The 21,757-nt window shown below is 38.6% G+C and overlaps 1 protein-coding gene across 1 annotated transcript in view; it reads left to right on the forward strand.

Moving 5' to 3' along the window:
• The window catches only part of PIK3R3 (phosphoinositide-3-kinase regulatory subunit 3), an 85,236-nt gene that overhangs the window by 59,493 nt on the left and 3,986 nt on the right, over nucleotides 1-21,757 (forward strand). The window contains exons 6-9 of the mRNA XM_060140165.1: nucleotides 6,829-6,971; nucleotides 9,532-9,708; nucleotides 14,834-14,908; nucleotides 15,351-15,521. Of these exons, the coding sequence (XP_059996148.1) occupies nucleotides 6,829-6,971; nucleotides 9,532-9,708; nucleotides 14,834-14,908; nucleotides 15,351-15,521 (566 nt within the window). The remainder of the gene's footprint in view (nucleotides 1-6,828; nucleotides 6,972-9,531; nucleotides 9,709-14,833; nucleotides 14,909-15,350; nucleotides 15,522-21,757) is intronic.

Genomic DNA, 21,757 nt, shown 5'->3' on the forward strand with positions numbered 1-21,757 from the left:
TTGGTTGATGGTTTTTTTTTTCCTCTCAGGGCTTTAAATATGCCTACCCATTGCCTTCTGGCCTCCATGTTTCAGATGAGAAATCAGCTATTAATTTTATTGGGGGTCATTTGTATATGACAGGTTGCTTCTCTCTTGCTGCTTTCAAAATTCTCTCTTTGTGTTTTGACAATTTGACTATAATGTGAAATACTTGTTTTTTTTATATCTTTGTCTATAGTTTATAATTGTTAACTGTGAAGGGTATTCCAGTCTTACTGTGCTTCATGGTACCTTGTTTTAACCCTAGAATTAATGTTCTTGATTTCTCAGCCCCAAAGCCCTTGATCTTATTTCTAGGCTAGTGTCTGTGGTGGGCAGTGTAAAGGTAGAGACTGCACCAGGAACCTCAGGACTGGAGGAGTTTATTAGGGAATATTGGCCTGTGAGGATTATAGGTTAGGTATGAGATATAGTGCTGATTGGGGAAAGGTGTGGGATTACAGTGGCCAGAATTGCCGTAATGGTCCATTTTTCTATGTGAGATGTTTGATTTCATTTTATTTTCAGGTTTTCTTTTATTAGTTAATTAGTTATTCAGAATGATTTTAATAACTTTTTTTCCCTTTTCTGATACTTGTGTCTGTGGTGTGCCTGTGTGTATATGCTTTTTTTTACACTGCAAATTTCAGCTTTTCTGTATTCCTTTACCTCTTCTAGGTGCATTATCTGTGATGAGGCTAGTGTTTGAGTTAGAATGGGGAAAAAGTTACTGAGGAATCAACATATGTGGTCAACATTAGGGGATGGTGAAATTATCATACATATAATAGAAGGTTATACAGCTATTAGAATAGTTTTCAGAAATTATTTTAAAACTTCTTGATTTTTAAAAAGTGAAAAAGTTATGTAAATATATATGTTAAATTCAATATAAATGTTGCTGAATTCTATGAATTATATCACACAACGTAAAAGTCCCTATTCCCCAGAGGCAACTGCTGTTATTAAGTGCTTCTTAGGAATTCCTGATGACCTGAGAAATGCTAATGATGTAGTTTCAGGTAAAGGAGACAGCATTTAGAATTGTGTGTACATGATTTCAGCTGTGGGTGTACCTACTCACCTGAAGGGAGAAGACTTTATAAAAATATTCTGGGATGTTTTGGGGATAGAATTAGAGAGATTTGGGGAAAATACAGTTAAAATAGAAAGAAGGAAATAATAAAAAAATAATATGCATGTATTATTCTATAACAAAAATGGCATTTCTTCTTTTTAAAACAAAATGAACACTACCAAACGTAAAATAGATAGCTAGTGGGAAGCAGCTGCATAGCACAGGGAGATCAGCTCGGTGCTTTGTGACCACCTAGAGGGGTGAGATAGGGAGGGTAGGAGGGAGGGAGATGCAAGAGGGAAGAGATATGGGGACATATGTATATGTATAACTGATTCACTTTGTTATAAAGCAGAAACTAACACACCATTGTAAAGCAATTATACTCCAATAAAGATGTTAAAAAAAACAAAAAAAATGAAATTATTCTATAACCATCAAAAAAAATAAGGTAGTCTACATTTAATGATTTGAGTGGTTTCTAAGACATATTAAGTAAAAAAAAAAAAAGTGAGGTACAGAAAAATATATGTGGTAGAGAGAAGCCCGTGCGCTGCAACGGAAGATCCTACATGCTGCAATGAAGATTCCGCTGGCAGCTAAGACCTGATGCAGCCAAATAAATAAATAAATAATTTTTAAAAAGAAAAATATATGTGGTATACTGTCATTTATGGTTAAAAAAAGAATTTGGAAGGTGTTATATATTTATATGTACTCAGAATATCTCTGGTCAAAAACTGACATACTCTCTGGGGAAGGTAATTAAGGCAGTGAGGGTGCAGGAGTAGGGAACTTAATCTTTACTATTCTTTTGTATTGTTTGATTTATTTTTTTTCTCTGTGCATGTATTACCTTTTTAAAAAATATAAAATGAACTGAATTGGAATTTAGGAGATTTATTTTCTAATCCTGGTTATGTTAAAAACTAGTGATGTCCCATGAGAGACATCACTTGTCCATGCTTCAAGTTCCCATCTATAAGATGCAGATACTGGCAACTACAGCTATATTTGAGTGTGAATGTGTGTTTGTGAGAGAGAGAGAGAGAGAGAGAGAGAGAGAATCAGGTATAAAAGGTTAGCACAACCATCCAAAAACATTTATTGAATACCTAGTCTAGGTATGAAACTATATTTGACTCTAGAAATACAGAGGGAGAGATGAGGCCCTATTTTGTAAAAGTGCAAAGTGCTCTGACAATATTTGTTAAATATAATGTGCATTAGTCAAAATAGCATACTTTAATCCCTTTCCTCTGCATCAAATAAAACTATGATGGGTTACTATAATTGTGTGTGTATATTTATTTAAAGGGTAATGTATAACACTATGTTTAATCTCACAAAAACATTGAGTAAAAGATTCAAAAGAATATATATATAATATGAGTGTATTCTATAAGGTACAAAACCAAGCAAATGTTAACTTTTTAATTTTGGCTGTGAGCATAAAGTGGTAAAACCATAAAGAATAACAAGGAAATGATCATCATAAAGGGCAGGATAATGTTATCACCAAGGCAGGGAAGGTAGAGTGGGAAAAGGCAGGGAGTTGTGATCCAGAAAGCATACACAGGGAATTTCTGGGGTGCTGGTAGTGGATGTTCATTTTATAATAACTTGTTAAGCTGTGTATTTTTTATGTACTTTACTGTTATGTTATATCTCGTGCTAAAAAATGATAAACATTAAAAGCCCATGGCTGTATGCAAAAACAATGTGACTATTTCTATAGATCAGAGGTGGAAGAGAAACCCATAATAAATAATCATAAATGGAACTTTTGGATCTGGAAATAAGCAGAGACAGCTGAGAGCTTGACCTCCCTGGTAGTTCCTTCTCAGTCTTCTTTGCTGATTTCTCCTCTTTGACCATTGTTCTGTTCTCCTTTCTGGATAGTCATTCACTCTCTGGTGTGATCTCAAAGAGTCTCATGGCCTTTACATACACCTATATGTCAGTAACTCCCAAAATTCTGTCTCTGGTTCTTCTGACTTCTTTTAACTCTAGACTCATATATTCAACTGCCTATTCAACAGCCCCACTTGGATGTTTAAGTAGATATCTCAAGCTTAACATATCCAAAATTGAACTCTGATATTCCACGTCAAGGCTGTTCTACCCTTTGCTTTCCCCATCTCAGTTGAGAATTATAATATTCTTCTTACTCAGGTCAAACGCCCTGAAGTCTCTTTCTTTTACATGTTGCGTCCAGTCCATCAGGCATTCCTGTTGACTTTACCTTTAGAATATACCCAGAATCCTACTCCTTCTCACCACATCCATTGCTAATACCTTGATCTAAGCCACTGTCAGTCATTTATCACAGAAACCTCCGAACTGGTCTTCTTGCCCTTATCTATACTCCCCTTGTCCTGGTCAGTTCTCAACATAGCAGCTAGGTGATACTTGTAAAACATAGGTAAGATCATAGCACTCCTTTGTTTGAGACCCACCTCTGGTTCCACGTTTTACATAGAGTGAAAGCCAGAGTTCTCTCTACAATGCCAGTATGATCTGTGTCCCTCTTTCTCTCTGACCTCATTTCTTATAACTCTCTTCCCCACTATACTCCAGCCACACTAGCCTCCTTGTGGCTCCGCGAATATACTAGACCTGCTGCCTATCTTTGAGTCTTTGCACCAGCCATTTCCTTGCCTGAAACACTTTCCCCCGAGATAGGCACCTGGCCAACCACCTCACCACCTTCAAGGCTTTGCTCAAATGTTGTCATCTCAGCGAGGCTCACTTGACAACTTTATTTGAAATTCCAGCTCACATTTCACTTCTCCTTTCCCACTCTACTTTTCTTTTTCTGTAATACTTCTTACCTTCTAAAAAACTATGTAATTTATTTACTTGTTCTATTATTTATTGTCTGTATAACCCCCTAAACTATAAGTTCCAGGAGGGCAGAAATCTTTAAGTTTGTTTACTTACATATCCCAAATGCTTCAAATAATGCCTGGCGTATAGTTAGTATTCAATTATTTGTTGAATGAATTTATGCAAGATAATGAACCAAAGCACTCCACCCTTGTCAAGGGTGTGAAGTCAGACTCATGGTATGGACTGGAATCTTGGGGAGGGCTAACCCTCCTGTGAATGGAGGCAAGAAAAAATGGCCTCTATTGCATATGGCTTTGGTTTGTGTAGAGCTGCATTTCTGCTTTCTTGTCATGACTGGAGAAAGCAGAGAAAGCTCCACGTGCTGCACACATGCCCAGTAATATGGGGGCTTTAACAGCAGAATATGAGTTCTGGGCAGCTAAGAGACTGGGTTCTGGAATTGGAATCCCTGGTTGGGGAGCTGGGAATGGGGGTAGATGGAAGCAACCAAAAAAGCCACGAGGTCAAAGCTAGAAGAGGGCTAATTCCTCCGTGTGAGAATTGACAGCAACACCTGAGATGGGGCTGAGCGGAGAAGAGCCTTGGAGGCTTAATGCTTTGGGAGGTAGAGGAAGAGAGGGCGGGATCCAAAGGGATCCAGTGATTAGCAGTTTAGGAGATGTGCTGGGACAATGAGTGTTAAAGGGAGATTAAAGAATTGACCTCTGTTTGTGTCATAGTGTTTCTAAGTGTTATAGACCTTCCCTGTTTTTTTCTGTGAAATCTTAGATACAATCTAGATTGCTTTAATGTAATCGAATTCTTCCCAGTGAATGGGAAGAGATGGTGTATCCTGAATCAGAGTTGGCACAGGGTGAGAATAGGCTGTATGTGGGGATATTTGGCATCCGGATTACATATAATTAGGAGGCAAAGTGATAGGATTTAGCGATGGTTTGGGATTAGAGACAGGAATTCAGCAATGAGATCATTGGTGACCTTGGAAAGAGCAGTCTCTGTGGAATGGTGAGTACAGAAGCCAGAATAGGGCGAGTTGCAGTATGAATGAGAGATGAGGAAAGAGAGAGAACCCATATAAACAACTTTTTTAAGAAGCTTAACTGTGACTGGAAGAGAAATTAAGGTTAAGGAACTTTTTTTTTTCAAAGTGGTGTTACTTGAACTTGTGTGTATGCCGACGAGAAGGAACCTTAAACTGGTGGAGTGAATGCTGTAAGAGGGGCTAGTTGATGTGATGAGATGAAGTACCTGAGAAAGGAAAAGGAGGTGAGACCCAGAGCACATGTAGGTAAAAGAGAAGAGAAGGAGAGCAGGTATAAATAAAGGTAGGGTTACAGTTTCGGTGGTAGGTATAATGGCGTTGTTTGAGGGGGAGCTGCTGCTTTGGCAGCAGCACCAAATACTTTTTCCTTTGCTGCCCTACCTACCAACACACACAACAGTGTCAGTAAAGTCAAGTTTTTGGTGTTTCCTTTGAAGATACAGGGCCAGAACTTTTAATAGGTAATTTCTAACCTTGCAAGGGAGCCACGACTATAATTTGAGAGTTGTAGAATTTGAGAGTTGTAGAATTTATAGCTAGATATTTAGATACGGGCATTACAATAAGTTTACAATACTATTTGAGATAATGTATGATATAACCTCAGCTGTATGAAACATCACAAGGTTCTAGTGTCCCATATCTGCTAATCCCCTTATGTTCCAGCCCTACCGAGCAATTGCTGATCCCTAACATCCACTATTATTTCATGTATATGTCATGCCATGCCTTCTGTGTGCAATGCTGAATTTTCTTCTCAGTTAAGACCTAGCTCAGATGTTGCCTCGTCCATGAAGTCTCTGTAAAGCAGTAAGTAACTTTATTGCCCCACTTTATTGCCTCTATCGTGACATGAAACAAAACCTTATAAAAGTTCAGGAATCTATTTTGCCTGTATATTCTGAATCCTGGAGGGCAGGCCCCATGTTTTATGAATCTCTTTAACACCAGGTGGTACTTTCTAAACAGTGGATTCTCAATAATCATTTGTTGAAATTAATCATTGCTAAATAGTTGAATTATCCCATAAGCACCAAAACTTTTAAAATTGTAAACATTCAGGATTGCAATCTTTCTAGATCTTTACACATATTTCTTGATTTTCTAAAGTAAATTGAACAAAATTTAACCCTCTTTGAAGATTTTAGGAGAATCATGATTCAGAAGCTAAAGTGTACAAATATATTCAGAGCTCATTGGAATGCGGAGGACCACTTACCCTATGTGGTGAACAATGTGAACGGCTTAGCCTCCTGGGCTTCTGTTAGCCTCCTGGGCTTCTGTTTTGTGGAGTTTTTAGTTTTTCATATTATTCTGCATCTCGTTTTAGCAGCTATTCTTCCCCTTTGCATTTTCTGCTTCTAATTAGATTAATCTACTAATGAATCTGTTTAGAAAACGCCATGCTTTAGAAATGAAAGTAAGTATAAGTAGACTCTATAGGGCTTTTCTGGAAATAAGGCTTTGCATGTTGGTGCATGAACTCCTCTGCTCTGTCTCTTCACTCGTTCAGCACCTTTTGGGGGTCAGCACTACATTAGTTACAAAGGCAGAACTTTATCCTTGTCTTCAAGATGTTCAGGGTTAATCTCTCTTAGCAACTCAGAGGGCTTTCTGTGTTTCTCAGCTATATTTCAGGTAATAGTTATTTTTCTTTTATTTTAGGGTTTGAATGATGTATTTTATATACAAGTAATACGGGTAGAAGGGTTTGTTTTGGTCCCCTTAATTTGATATTATATGGAATCGTAACAAGAATTGTAAGATTTGTTTTAAGCCTAAGGTTACAAAAAATACAAAGATAATGAAGTGTGTGTGTTTTCTTTTTTTACAGGAAATACAGATGAAGAGGACTGCAATTGAAGCTTTTAATGAAACAATTAAAATATTTGAAGAGCAGTGTCATACACAAGAACAACATAGCAAAGAATATATTGAGCGATTTCGGAAAGAGGGGAATGAAAAGGAAATTGAACGGTAAATCTACCTAATACCTCCAAGTGCATCAGTGACCCGAGACATCTTTTCTTCTCCAATAATCTCTGACATGTCTGCTTTTACGCCCTCAAACTTGACAGTCCTGCCATATGGAATTACTTGCTGTTCCCACTAATGGCACCAAGCTGAACCTTGTCTCTTCTGTGTTCTTTCTCCGTCCTCCAAAATTGTTGACCCCGGCTCATCCTTTAGGACTCGGTTTAGATACAACTTACTGGAAAATTTTCCCTGACTCCCTAGACTGGTTTAGGGGCTTTTTATCCCCACCCCTACAGCATCTATCCTGATCCCTAGTGTAACATTTACTGAAAGTCACACTCACTGAATTTTGAGCTTGTTGAGAGTAAGGGTGGTGGCTTATTTTCCCTGATAGCTCCAGCAGGTTTTATGGTGCCTGAGAGTACATAGTGGTGCCCATGGAATATTTGTTGAACTGATAACCAACGGCAGCAGTCTGACAATTAGTTGAAGGCAGAGCAAGACCATTGGCAGGAAGACCAGCCTGCATGTTGCAGGTGACTGATTGCGTCTTTGTGGTCATCAGGTTAAAAGACGGTGAAGGCCTGAACCAGAGCAATGGCACGAAAGGAGGGGTAGTTAATAGAAATGCTGAGGACTTGGTGCCTGACCAGATCTGGCAGGTGTGGGAGAAGCCAAAGATAATTCCTAGATTTCTGATATTAGTGACTAAGGGATGTGTAATTCACCAAAACGGGAAGTACATCAGGGGAGTTCAGGGTTGGAACCAATGAGTTTTGAAGTTCCTGTGAAAACCCAAATGGAGTTGTCTGAGAGGCAGGCAGCTGGTTATCTGGATTTGGAACTCACAGTACAGAAGGCATTTGGGAGGCCAAAGTGTTGTAGGTGATGGTAACTGCTAAGGATGAGATTACACAGAGAGTGAGAAGCATGAGTATTGGATCTGGCAACTAAAAGAGTATTGGGAACCTTTATCAAAGCAAATTTAGTGGAGTATTAGAAAATGAGCCAAATAACATGGGGCTGAGGAGTGAAAAAGTGGATCATAAAGAAAAATGAATCACGTGTAAGGGAAAAGCAAAATTATTTCTCATATTAGCACCAAAGTGTTAGTGAACTTCTGTGTGCCTAAGAATAGTATTAAGTGCTGTGAGGCAGTATAGCTTAATGAATAAAACTGTGGGCTTAAATGCTATATTAACCATTTACTAGCTGTGTGACCTTGAGTGAGTTACTTAACTCTCTGAGCCTGTTTCTTCCTCCATAAAACTGTGGATAAAACCTTGTTGAAATGCTATGAGGACTAAGTGATACACACACACACATTTATGGTAGAGAAAGGTAGGGGTGTGTGTGTGTGTGTGTGTGTGTGTGTGTGTGTGTGTGTGTATCTTGACATATGGTATCAGTAAGTGACAGTTATTACTAATAATGAAGAAATAGAAAAGAACTTGTAGTTTAGTTGCAAAGGGAGTTAAAGTATCATGATGATGTTTTAATAGTAATATAAAACTACATATTATTGAGTGACAAATGAGTAATGTGGACAGTTGTTGCCTTAGGATTCAGAGCACAGCAAAACTTTGTGTGCTGGAAAAGCTTAGGGCCGTCATCTACTGAGTGCTTACCAAGATGTCCCAGGCACAGTTTAGTCCTTTTACATGTATTACCACAATTAATTCACATAGTACCCCAGCTTTACTTGTTCAGTCATGGCTGGATCCAGGGCCCAAACAAGATCATCAGGATTCCCCTCATGCTGTGTCTTTTGGCTCAGTTTTTCTCTGTGTTGGCTTCATCCTCAGGCAGGCTTTCCCTACGAGGTAGCAATATTAGCTGCTGGGAGTCCTAGAATCACATGTTCACAACTTAGTCCCAGTGGAAAGAGAGAATCTCTGTTTACAATATTTCTAGTAAGAGTCCTAGATTTGACTCTCATTGGGTCAGTTTGGGTATTATTCCCATTTCTGAACAAGTCATTGTGGCCTGAGGCAGGGATAGGATGGAGTGGAACACTCTTTTTTTTCTTTTTTAATTAATTAATTTATTTATTTTTGGCTGCGTTGGGTCTTCGTTGCTGCGCATGGGCTTTCTCTAGTTTGGGTGAGCAGGGTCTACTCTTCATTGTGGTGTGTGGGCTTCTCATTGCCGTGGCTTCTCTTGTTGAGCACAGGCTCTAGGGCGTGCAGGCTTCAGTAGTTGTGGCATGCAGGATTCCATAGTTGTGGCACACAGGCTTAGTTGCTCCAGGGCGTGTGGGATCTTCCTGGACCAGGGCTCAAACCCATGTCCTCTGCATTGGCAGGCGGATTCTTAATCACTGCGCCACCAGGAATGGAACACTCTTATTGGCCAGGCTGGGTGGTATGGATGTTCACCTGTGAATCTGAGATGGGGGCAGGGAACATGAGGGTGCTGTTCCCAGAAGAGTAGGAATGGATATGTGCCAGGCAAAAACAGCAGATGTCCACCACACTTCAGGTGTTAGGGCTGTGTTCATACTGTGGAAAGCTCCTGCTTGGTTCGTGTTTTAGCCTTAATATGTCAAATATTTTCACAGAATTATGATGAACTATGACAAATTAAAATCACGTCTGGGTGAGATTCATGATAGCAAAATGCGTCTAGAGCAGGATTTGAAGAAACAAGCTTTGGACAACCGGGAAATAGATAAAAAAATGAACAGTATCAAACCTGACCTGATCCAGCTGCGCAAGATCCGAGATCAGCACCTTGTGTGAGTATTCTGGGACTATGTGGGAGGGATCCACCACCACCTGATTCCTACTGTGCTAGAGACCTTAGAGGTAGAAGAAGAGATTTGTCATTGAGAACTGGCCAGTGAGATTGTAAGAATTTAGGAAAGCAGTCCTGTTAGTAGTCGCGGTATCAGAGTCTACCTGAAGTCAAGCGTGTGGGGCCAGTCAGAAGGTAAGACTGTAATCCATACAAATGAGCAAAATGGTTGAGTTTTAAAGGTACAGATTCCTTAATGTGTGCCTAAAACACAAAACCCAGAATCTTCGGCTACGTAGAAGAACCACAGAAACAGAAATTACCCCTCAAAGGCAAGGGCACTAATAGTGGGGGCCTACAAAGAAGTATACAGAATAGTCCGTTAAAGGGTTTTTATATTTAAGAAATAAGATTCTATATTTAAGTAATAGAAATATTACTGTTGATAGCAGGTATGAAAAATGGCACACCTGAGGAGTGATGGAAAACTGTGATTTAGCTAGATATAGGGATATTATCTAAATATAGATTGAAAGATATATTATCAGAACAAGATGTGTGGATTAAGAGTTTTAGGCCAGATGACTGCTTCATAGAAGGAGAAAATCCATGAGAAAGGAAAATATATTAGGTTTAGTTCTAGGTAATAATAGACTGTTATGTAATATGTTTATGGGTGACTTTCATGCATGTAACACACTCAGTTCAAACTCTTGGCAGGAGGAGACAGAGTAAAGACCTCTGAGGGTTTCTTTGTGTCAGAAAGAGGGAGGGGATAAAATACAAGCTTAGAGGTTGGAACATTGGCTGTTGAGTTTCAGTAGAGGAAAATTTAAGGTGATTGTTTTGGGAGCAAACAATTATAACTACACTATACTGAGTAATTTTTAGTAGCACTCCTCTCTAGAGATCTTTCATTTTGCTACTGTGGCCAAAAAAAGTCAACGAAGTACACATAGCATACAGAAGAGCTTTGGAAGCAAGGCAGGGAGGTGCCCTTGTGTAAAAGCAGGATGTGTCTGCTCTTGGAATGCTTATATGGTTTGGGTCATATAATGAAGCTGAAGAAAGGCCCAAGAAGGCTGTGCCATGGACCAAAGGAATGAATGGAAGCACTTCTTTGCCCTGGAAAGTGATGAGATATGAAGAAACCTACCATTCCTAGGTGCATGACTAAGGGTGGCAAACTAGACCTTGAAAGTTCCTTTAACAAGTTATGTAAGCTAAATATAAGAGAATTTAGCTCTATATTTAGAATTTATCATGAATGATAAGCCATGACCTGCTTGTATCCTGCTAGGATATTTAGGGAGACACACAAAACCATTGCCTCTTTTGGAAGTGTTGCTTCCACTGTCCCATAGTCCATGCTTTGATGTTTCTAACAAAGACAATACTAGGATTGGTAGGCTTGATCTGCTCTAATGCTGAAATTGTACAGTCAGTCCTGAAAGAGACTGGTTGTATTGCTGCGTGATACTGAATATGATCTCTCTTTGGTCCTGTGTTGAAGTTGGAATAGGTTGGAATTCTGCAGCACCCAACGAGAGACTGTCATTAGTTTATCAGGTCCCTTTTGCGTGTGGACATTTCCCTGACTTCCCACTGTATAGCCCATAAGGATTTTTTGAGATTTTCTGCTGAGATTCCAATGTACTGTTTCTAGAATATTCTTGAATGCCTAAATGCAGAATTTCATTTCTTAAATATAGAATAAAATATTTCTTAAATATAAAATCCTTTATTTATTTTTACTTTATTTTTAGTTTTTGGCCATGCCATGTGGCTTGCGGGATCTTAGTTCTCCAGTCAGGCCCCACAGCAGTGAGAGCGCAAGTCCTAACCACAGGACCGCCAGGGAATTCCCTAAAAGCCTTTAAAATTCCTTTTCAAAAAAAGGAGTTCATTTGCAATTCTTTTTCATCAGGAGCTAGTTTTCATGATTACCATTTACTTTTCTTGGTATTCATAAACCTGAATGCAAAATAAAGAATAATTTGCCATAACACAACTTAGTCTTCCTGACTAATAAACTATGACTTATTGCCACCCTAAAGTAGGCTCTGTGTAGTGTGTGTCAGTCCATCCACAGCTACGCCCAAAGTAACATTATTATCAGTGATTGGATCATCATTAGCAGCTGATCATATTTTATTTGATCATATTTTAAAAAGCTGGGATAAGTACCTGATCAGATAGATGATAAAATATCAGGCTCCAGAAAGATCTCAGGAGACTGAAACTGTGATCCAAATTGAATATCATAGAACTTAATTTGAATAAATGTCATCTTACACCTAGCTCCAAAAAGTCAACTTCCTGAAAGTAAAATTGGAGAGGCAAGATGGGGCAGCTGTGTATATGAGGAATTCTGAAGGATATTATTACTGTGTCAGTAATTGTTCGGTAAAGGTACACATTGTGACTACAAAAGTTAGTTTAATCTTACATTAAAATGTATCCTAAATAAGCCATTAAAAGTCCCATTCTCTTATGCTGGGTAAACACTCCTTGAGTACAGGAAGCCATCTCTTTATCTGAGGATAATAGGTCCTGGAAAAAAAAGTCCACTTAAAGTTAATCCATTTCAAAAAAAACACCGCTAATCCATTTCAAAGGGTGTGCTGGAATTTTCCATTTGCCCTCTCAGTTTCTACTCTTCATCTTTCTCTACCCTGCTCTGTGCCTAAGAAAACGGATCTATTTGCCCTCTGGCTTCTAATTAGTTTTGGCCATTTGGAGGCACTGGCAGGAGATGAGAGGGCAGGAGGAGAGTGAAGTAAGAATATTTATTTTCTGGCTTCCTCTCTGTGTGATCACAGTGAGTTGGCTGTGTCCTCATTCTCTACCAAAGGTGGCACTCTCCATACGATACTCTCTGGGTTCAAGTCACTGCTGTCTCCAACTGATTCTTCAGTTCTAGGAGAGGTTATGTCTTCCCACTACTGCTAGCCCCAGGGAGTTTCTCTAAAACATCTCAAGACCTTTGTAAATAGTAAACTCTCCTCAACTACCAGTTTGACTGTGCCTTCTGCTTCTAGCCAAGGCCCTAACTGATACAAATTAGGCGAAATGTCATAGTATGAAATGTCATAGTACACAGTAAACAAAATGATAGTTTGATGAGGGATTTTATGTTGAAGATAAAATTGAACATAAAGAAAATAAGTTCATCCTATGTGAACTGAATTTATGTTGTAACTTCAACTTCATATCTTTTTTAGAATAAACAAAGAAAAAAACCTCACAGTTAGTGACAGAATGAGAATTGGATGTCAGGTCTTTGATGCTTTGTTCAGGTTTTCCCCCTAGAATGTACTGTTTTATATGTGGCATTACTCAATAACAGTAAGTTAAATATGAATTAACATGCTAAATTTACTTGAGCTTTTTAAAAATCATTTTTAGAAGCTAGTCAGTTCCTGGCATTGTTATTAGATGTTTAAGGAGTCAGAACTATATAGTAGTATTTGAAATGGACTTTTGGGAGATTAGAAAAGTTGCCTGTGTCAGAAGGCAGAGACCATCATAGATGGAGCGTGAACCAAAATATTCTTCTCTTTCGCCTGGATTTTCCTGGGTGTCTTAACTTCCTTGTGGCAGAAAGGGAAGCTCTGTTTACAGAGGTTGGTGGTTTACAAGAAAATGGGGACTCAAGAGAAAATGTGGTGTAGTTTGTTCATTTTAAGCCTTTTACCCAGTGTGCTTGTCTCTTTATTTAATAAAGGAAAGATCAGTTCTTCAAGGATAGAAAACTTTGGATGTTAAGAGTGCTTAGAGGAGGGTATCTGGATATTTTGCTAAGAGAAGTGATAGTGTAGGATGGGGTTTGTTACTAAATAAATTCTATCAAGATCATATGTTAGTTGTTTTCCAGTTTCACTAAGCATACAAAATGAAATCCAGGTTAACTGAAGAACATGTCTCATTGAGAAAGGCTGTGTAATCTGTCTTAAAATAACTTTAAAATTAGGTGCGATGCCAAGTTATCTAGTGTACTTGGGGTCAGAGGGAGATACAAGATGACCTTGGAGTTGACCCTGAAGACTTGGTTACAAGTGGCCCACCTACAGATATTTACTGACTATTTATTGAATATCTACCATGTGCTGGCACTGTTTTCAGCATTTGGAATAGCCATGAGCAGGACAGATCCCTTTCTTTAAAGCAGCTTACATTTTAGCTGGGGAGACAAACATAACCAAGTGAAAATAATGAATTTCAGGGAGTTTCCTGGTGGTCCAGTGGTTAGGACTCAGCGCTTTCACTACTGTGGCCCGGGTTCAATCCCTGGTTGGGGACTAAGATCCCACAAGCCGCGCAGCGTGGCCAAAAAAAAAAAAAAAAAAAAAAAAACCCATTAAAAAAATGAATTGCAGGCAAGTACTATGAAGATGATAAAATAAAGAAAAGTGTAGAGTGACTGGTGGACTGCCTTAGTTGGGACAATTTAGGGTAGTCTTCCCTGAGATGTTTATGATGACACCTGAATGATCAGGGGCCTGGTTGGAGGATGGTGATGAATGAAAGAGTTTTTATACTCCACTGAAGTTTCAGGCCATCGTCCATCTCAGCGGAACGAGATGAAATGGTTCATTTCATTTTACATCTAAAATGTTGGTATATTTTGAAATACTGTGATTTACCTGGTGATGAAGTAGATTTGTATTAATTACTCAGATTGCCACCCGGAATTTCTTGTGGCTTGCTTAGGTGCAAAAATAGACCTTGAAATTCTGTTTTAGAATTTAACTCAAGTTAGTAGTAGGCCAGTGAGGGATTGCATACTCTGGTTTAGTGGAGATTGCAAATGTGACACCATGCTCACCTAACTAATGATTTCAGAAACAAGTGTCCCATTGTGTTTGAGTGCAAGTATATGTGTGCTTGTGGTTATATAACCTTCTAGAAAAGGAAAGTGAAAAGTGAGATAAGTGCCTAATTTCAAGTAGCTTTCTGTGTTTCTGCCTTTTTGCAAAAAGTTAAAGGAAAAGTAATGGAGAAACAAGTTTAGGGAAATCTCTGGCCATTCTTAGTGGGACTGGGGAAAATAAGTTCCTGGACCCTGGAAGTTTGTCCAGGCAGAGTTTGCATAGACACTGACACTGGTGTCTTCCCTCTGGCAGGTGGCTCAATCACAAAGGAGTAAGACAGAAGCGCCTAAATGCCTGGCTGGGAATCAAGAATGAGGATGCTGCTGAGTAAGTTCTCTCTGTACCTTTCTGTCAGAGGGCTTTGTTTCCAGGATAAGACATGGGACTTCTTAATACATACTGAGTGCTGGTTCTCTTTGTTACTTGAGGACATTTGAATCAAGAACTTTGCACCTCTTTAAATTGAATTGCCTCAAGAATACCCTATAGGCACTTGAGTTCAAAGACCTGATGAACCATATGAAACCTGGATGCTTAAGCATTGTTCATTCAGACATTCATGTGTCAGGTTATTGGATGAAACATGTGAATTCTGTGCTTTCTGCATAATAGCAAATAATAAAGCTGTTAAAAAAAATCCAACTAATTGCAATTCCACTTTGTCATTTTGTGGTTTAAGATTTAGAAGAGAGTGTTTGTTATTCGTGAATTTGCTTTTAGATATAAGTAAACTGATCGTTAGAATAATATTTTAACATTTAATTTTTAGGACCTATTTTATCAATGAGGAAGATGAAAACCTGCCCCATTATGATGAGAAAACCTGGTTTGTTGAGGATATCAATCGAGTACAAGCAGAGGACTTGCTTTATGGGAAACCTGATGGTGCATTCTTAATTCGTGAGAGTAGCAAGAAAGGATGTTATGCTTGCTCTGTGGTGTAAGTCTTCTCTGGGGGTATAACCTTTTGAAAACTTCCTCATTGATTAATAGAAAATCAACCCCTCCTAAAGTTCAGATCAAATTAGTTGAAGTACAATAAAATGAGGAACCATGGCTTAGACCATTAATATTAGTACAAAGAAAACAGTTAGTTGCTTTAAGAGAAATACCATCTGAAATTATTTCGGGGATTTTAATTTAAATGGTAAGCAGACTAGGCCCTGCATTGTTGCTATTGGACTTTAGGTATCTGTGAAAAGTAACTTGAGATTTTCAATTGAAAAGATCACTTAATTCTTTAGTAGTCTCCTGCTTGCCTAACTTGGCCTTCATTGTCATACTAAGGAAGGCTTGATTAAACAACTGTTTTTACTTCAGAAGAAAAACTATCTAAAATTTGTACTTAAATAGTATTCTGTTGAGGTTGTGATAGAAAATGTTGGATGTGTTCTGTAAGATGATCTTATGACTTTGTTTGGAAAAGCCTATTTTCCTTTTAATGGAAAGTGAAGTTCTGGGGACAATTAATCATGCCTCAGTGAGATTTTGCCAAAGTGTTGTATATATATTCCTTAAAAAGGCAACTGTTTTCATTGACGAAGACCATACCTAGAGTGGAGGTACAGTATGATGGTCATGAGAGCAAGGTTTGGGGCCAGATATACAGGATTCAGATCCTGACTCTACCACTTACTAGATATGTGACCTAGGGTAAGTTACTTAAACTTTCTTTGCCTAGTTTCCTTATTTGTAAAATAAGGATAATAATAATATCTACTTAAGGGTTTTTAAAGTATTACTCGAGTTAATATATATGATTTAAAATACTTTGATCAGTGCTGGGACATAGTAAATAAATGTTATCTACTAATATTATTATGATAATGATGCTGCTGATGGACATGCCAGAAGGCAAAGATGACAAAATGATTTTGCCCTCAAAGAGGACAAAGTGGTGACGATAGACAAAAGACACTCATATTAACGGAATGCTTAGTGCTTTACATGATCATCTTGTCCTTAGTGGTCTGTCTCTGTCATGCAGTCATAGTTTGAATCCAACTTTACCTGGTTTCAAAGCCCGCATTTTTCTTTTGCACCGCACTTTCTTCATTTCACAGTTAAATATCCAAGATAAACAAAATCACTGTGACATAGGTATCACTAGTAGGCTGTGTGCATGAAGAACTAATTCTGATGGAGAAAGAGGGTTGGGAGATTTTGTGGAAGAGGTGGCATTTGAACTGGACTTTGAAAGGATATTGAAAAGTGGGACATCTATGGGCAAAAAGTAAGGCAGGAATTGGATTAGTATTATCCAAAGATAGAGCTACTTGAAACATTTCATTTCTCTCTGACCTGGGCTCAGATACTCAAGTTTATTTGAGTGGAAATGGCAGGAGAAGATGGCTCTTGCAGGATCTGAGATCTTTTAAGAACAATAAAAAGAAGGAAGACAATAAGCCCAGCACATTAGTAGTCCCTCACTCTTATCTAGGTTGTTGGGTGGCAGCCTGTGGGTTAAAGACTTGGCTGGTGGAAAATGCTCCTCAGCAGCTCAGCTAATTCCTGGGAGACCAAGGAGCAGCTTGAGTATCTTGGGGAGCTGTATTCTTTTTCTCCTTCTCCTTCCTTTAGCCACAGACTTAATCAGACCCAAGTCCACAGCAGTGTGGATTTCTGTTGCCTATGAAAACCAACTGCAGTAATATATCATATTGGGGTTCACTTTTGGAGAGATTGGAAGCAAAAGAGTCTGGCATCACAGACTTCCACTTGTTTGTTAGCCACTCCAGCTACAGAAAGCCTGCTTACAGTGATTTCTCAGTTTACTCAGGACATTTGCTGAAGTTAGGGATGTGAATAAGTTCAGTTTTTAAGGAGACTCATAGCAAAATTAAAATGATCATGTAGTAGGAAGTCAAGGCATAAAACTCACTTGTTTTTCCATTTTAATTTCTGTAAATGACATTATAAAGAAGCCTAAGAAGAAATTGCTTAACTCTACAGCCTTCTCAGGCTAGAGCCAACAATATATGTGTTTCACTAGGTTAAGGAGTTAGGTAGTGAGCACTTGTGATCCTTATTGTTATTGCCATTTGGGGTAAGAAATTTGATTAGGGATAGAACAATTAGATCAACAAGGAAACAGAAGACTTGAACAACACTATAAAACAACTAGACCTAACAGCCATCTCTAGAACACTCCATCTAACAACAGCAGAATACACATTCTTCTCAAGTGCACATGAAACATTATACAGGCTAGACTCTAGGTTAGGCCACAAGTCTCAGTAAATAGGGTTGAAATCATACAAAATATGTTGTCTATACCACAATGGAAAGAAATGAGAAAGTAAAAATAAGGAAATTTGGGAAATTCACAAATGTGGACAATAAATAACACACTCCTAAATAATCAGTAGATCAAAAAAGGAAAACAAGGGAAATTAGAAAATACTTCGAGTTAAAAAGAGAAACACAGGGGCTTCCCTGGTGGCGCAGTGGTTGAGAGTCCGCCTGCCGATGCAGAGGACACGGGTTCGTGCCCCGGTCCGGGAAGATCCCACATGCCGCGGAGCGGCTGGGCCCGTGAGCCATGGCTGTTGAGCCTGCGCGTCTGGAACCTGTGCTCCACAACGGGAGAGGCCACAACAGTGAGAGGCCCACATACCGAAAAAAAAAAAAAAAAAAAAAAGAGAAACACAAAATTCAAAACTTATGGAATGCAGCTAAAGCAGTGCTAAGAGGGAAATTTATAACTGTAAGCATTTATATTAAAAAAGCTCTCAAATCAATAACCTACCCTTCTTTCACCTTAAGAAACTAAAAAAAGAAGAACAAACTAAACCCAAGCAAGCAAAAGGAAGGGAATAATAAAGATTAGAACTGAATTATATAAAATAGAGAATAGAAAACAATTGAGGAGGGCTTCCCTGGTGGCACAGTGGTTAAGAATCCACCTGCCAATGCAGGGGACATGGGTTCAAGCCCTGGTCTGGGAAGATCCCACGTGCTGCAGAGCAACTAAGCCCGTGTGCCACAGCTACTGAGGCTGCACTCTAGAGCCCATGACCCACAACTGCTGAAGCCCGCACACCTAGAACCCATGCTCCGCAACAAGAGAAGCCACCGCAATGAGAAGATGACGCACCACAACGAAGAGTAGCCCCCGCTCACCGCAACTAGAGAAAGCCTGCGCACAGCAACGAAGACCCAACATAGACTAAAATAAATAATTTTTTTTTAAAAAGGAAACAATTGAGGAAATCAGTGAAACCAGAAATTGGGATGAACAAATAGTTAAAGTCTCGCACACACACACATACACACACGGGAGAGAGAGAAGACACAAATTACTAAAATCAGGATGAAAGAGGGGATGCTACTTGTAGTCCTTACAGAAATAAAAAAAATAATAATGGAATACTATGAATAATTATATGCTAACAAATTAAACAACCTAGATGAAATGGACAAATTCCTGGAAGCACACAAACTACCAAAACTGACTTAAGAGGAAGTAGAAATTCTGAATAGAACTATAACAAGTAAAGAAATTGGCTTCACTGGTGAATTCTACCAAATATTGTAAAAGGAATTAACACAAGTCCTTCACAAACTCTTCCAAAAAATAGGAGAGAACACTTCCTAATTCATTTTATGAAGGCATATTCCTTATGAATATAGACATAAAATTCTTTAACAAAACACTAGCAAAGCAACTCCAGCAGCATATAAAAAGGATTATAAACCATGACTAAGTAGAATTCATCTTAGGAATGCCAAGAGGTTCAACATTAAAAACTCAATGTAATAAACCATATTAATAGAATTAAGGACAAAAATCAACTGACAATAATCTACTGATTATTTCAGTAGACTCAGAAAAAGCATTTGACACTCTTACATGTTAAAAAACACTGAATAAACTAGGAACAGGAGGGCACTTCCTCAGCCTGATAATGAAAAACCCACAGCTAATATCATACTTAGTGGTAAAAGACTGAATGCTTAAGATCAGGAAGAAGACAAGGATGTCTGCTCTCACCACTTCTAATCATTGTACAGAAGGTTCTAGCTAGGGCATTTAGGCAAGGAAAAGAAATAAAAGGTATCCAGATTGGAAAAGAAGAAGTAAACTATTAGAGCTAGTAAATGAGTTCAGCAAGGTTGCAGGTTAAAAGATTAGGGCACCAAAAATCAGTTGTGTTTCTATATACTAGCAGTGAATAATCTGAAAATGAAATGAAGACATTCTATTTATAATGGCATAAAAAATGCCTAGGCTTAAAAAAATGCAAAAGCTATACAGTGAAAACTATGAAACATCATTGAAAGAACTTAAAGAAAACCTAAATAAGTGGAAAAACATCCGTGTTCATGGATGGCAGTGCTTCCCAAATTGATCTGTGTTCAGTGTAATCCCCATAGACAGTACCAGCTGGCTTTTTCCAGAAATGTCAGGACGATCTTAAAATTCATACGAAAATGCAAGGGATCCAGAACAGCTAAAATAACCTGAAAGAATAGAAAAGAGTTGAAGTACACCTCCCAATTTGACAACTTACAACAAAGCTGTAGTAATCAAAATTGTGAGGTACTAACATAAGATTAAACATGTAGATCAATGAACAGAAATGAGAGCCAGGAAGTAAACCCTTACAATTATGGTCAGTTGGTTTTCAACAAGGGTCTCAAGACCATTCAAAGGGGAAAAAATAGTCATTTCAACACATGGTGCTGGGACAACTGGTGAGCCACATGCAGAAGAATGAGGTTGGACCCCTACCTCACACCATATAGAAAAATTAACTCAAAGTGTATCTTAGGGACTTCCCTGGTGGTCCAGTGGTTAAGAATCCAACTTCCAATGCAGGGGACGTGGGTTCGATCCCTGGTCGGGGAACTAAGATCCCACATGCAACAGGGCAACTAAGCCCGGGCACCACAGCTAGAGTCTGCGTGCTGCAATTAGAGAGAAGCCCATGCACTGCAACAAAAAGATCCCGTGTGCTGCAACTAAGACCCGACCAGCCAAAAATAAATAAATAAATATTTTTTAAAAAAACCCAAAATGTATCATAGAACTAAATGTAAGAGCTAAAAGATAAAACACTTAGGAGAAAAGATTAGGTATAAATCTTTGTGACTCTGGATTAGGCAGTGGTCTCTTACACATCAAAAACACAGACGACAAAAGAAAAAGATAAATTGGACTTCACCGTAATTAAAGACTTTGTGCATCAAAGGACACTATCAAGAAAGTAAAAAAGACAACCCACAGAATGGAAGGAAATATTTGCAAATCATATATCTAAGCAACTAGTGTCTAATATATAAAGAACTCTTAACAATAAAAAGACAAGTGCCTCAATTAAAAATGGGCAAAGGATTCAAGTAGACACTTCTTTAAAGAAGATATATAAATGGTCAATAAGCATATGAAAAGATGCTCAATGTCATTAGTCATTAGGGAACTGTAAATCAAAACCACCATGAGATACTACAAGGATGATGGTAATCAAAGAGATGGACAATAACAAGTGTTGACAGGGATGTGGAGAAATTAGAACCCTCATACACTGCTGGCAGGAATTTAAAATGGTGCAACCACTTCAGAAAACAGTTCGGCAGTTTCTCAAGTTTAACTTTCTTTTTGGCAGGGTTGGGGGGTGCCATGCCACACAGCTTGTGGGATCTTAGTTCGCCAACCAGGGATTGAACCCAGGGCCATGGTGGTGAAAGCACTGAGTCCTAACCACTGGACCTCTGGGGAATTCCCAAGAAGTTTAACTTATGACTCAACCGTTCCCCTCATAGGTATATATCCAAGAGAACTGAAAACCCATGTCCATACAAAAACTTGTACATGACTATTCACTATAGCCAAAAAGTGTTAACAATCCAGGTGTCCCATCAATTGATGAATGGACAACCAAATTGTGGCATATCCATACAATAGAATATTACTCAGCCATGAGGAGAAATGAAGTATCAATACATGCTACCACACAGAACTTTGACAATGGTGTATTAAGTGAACGTAGCCAGACCAAAAAGATTGAGTGATACTGTATGATTCCATTTATATGAAATGTCCAGAACAGGCAAATCCGTAGTGATAGTAGGTTAGTGGTTGCCTGGGTCTAGGGGGAGGGAGGAATACAGAGTGACTACTAATGGATACATGGTTTCTTTTTAGGGAGTGAGATAGTGGTGATTGTTGCACAA

The sequence above is a fragment of the Lagenorhynchus albirostris genome, chromosome 2 (genome assembly GCF_949774975.1).
Source record: "Lagenorhynchus albirostris chromosome 2, mLagAlb1.1, whole genome shotgun sequence".
Classification (NCBI taxonomy): Eukaryota; Metazoa; Chordata; class Mammalia; order Artiodactyla; family Delphinidae; genus Lagenorhynchus; species Lagenorhynchus albirostris.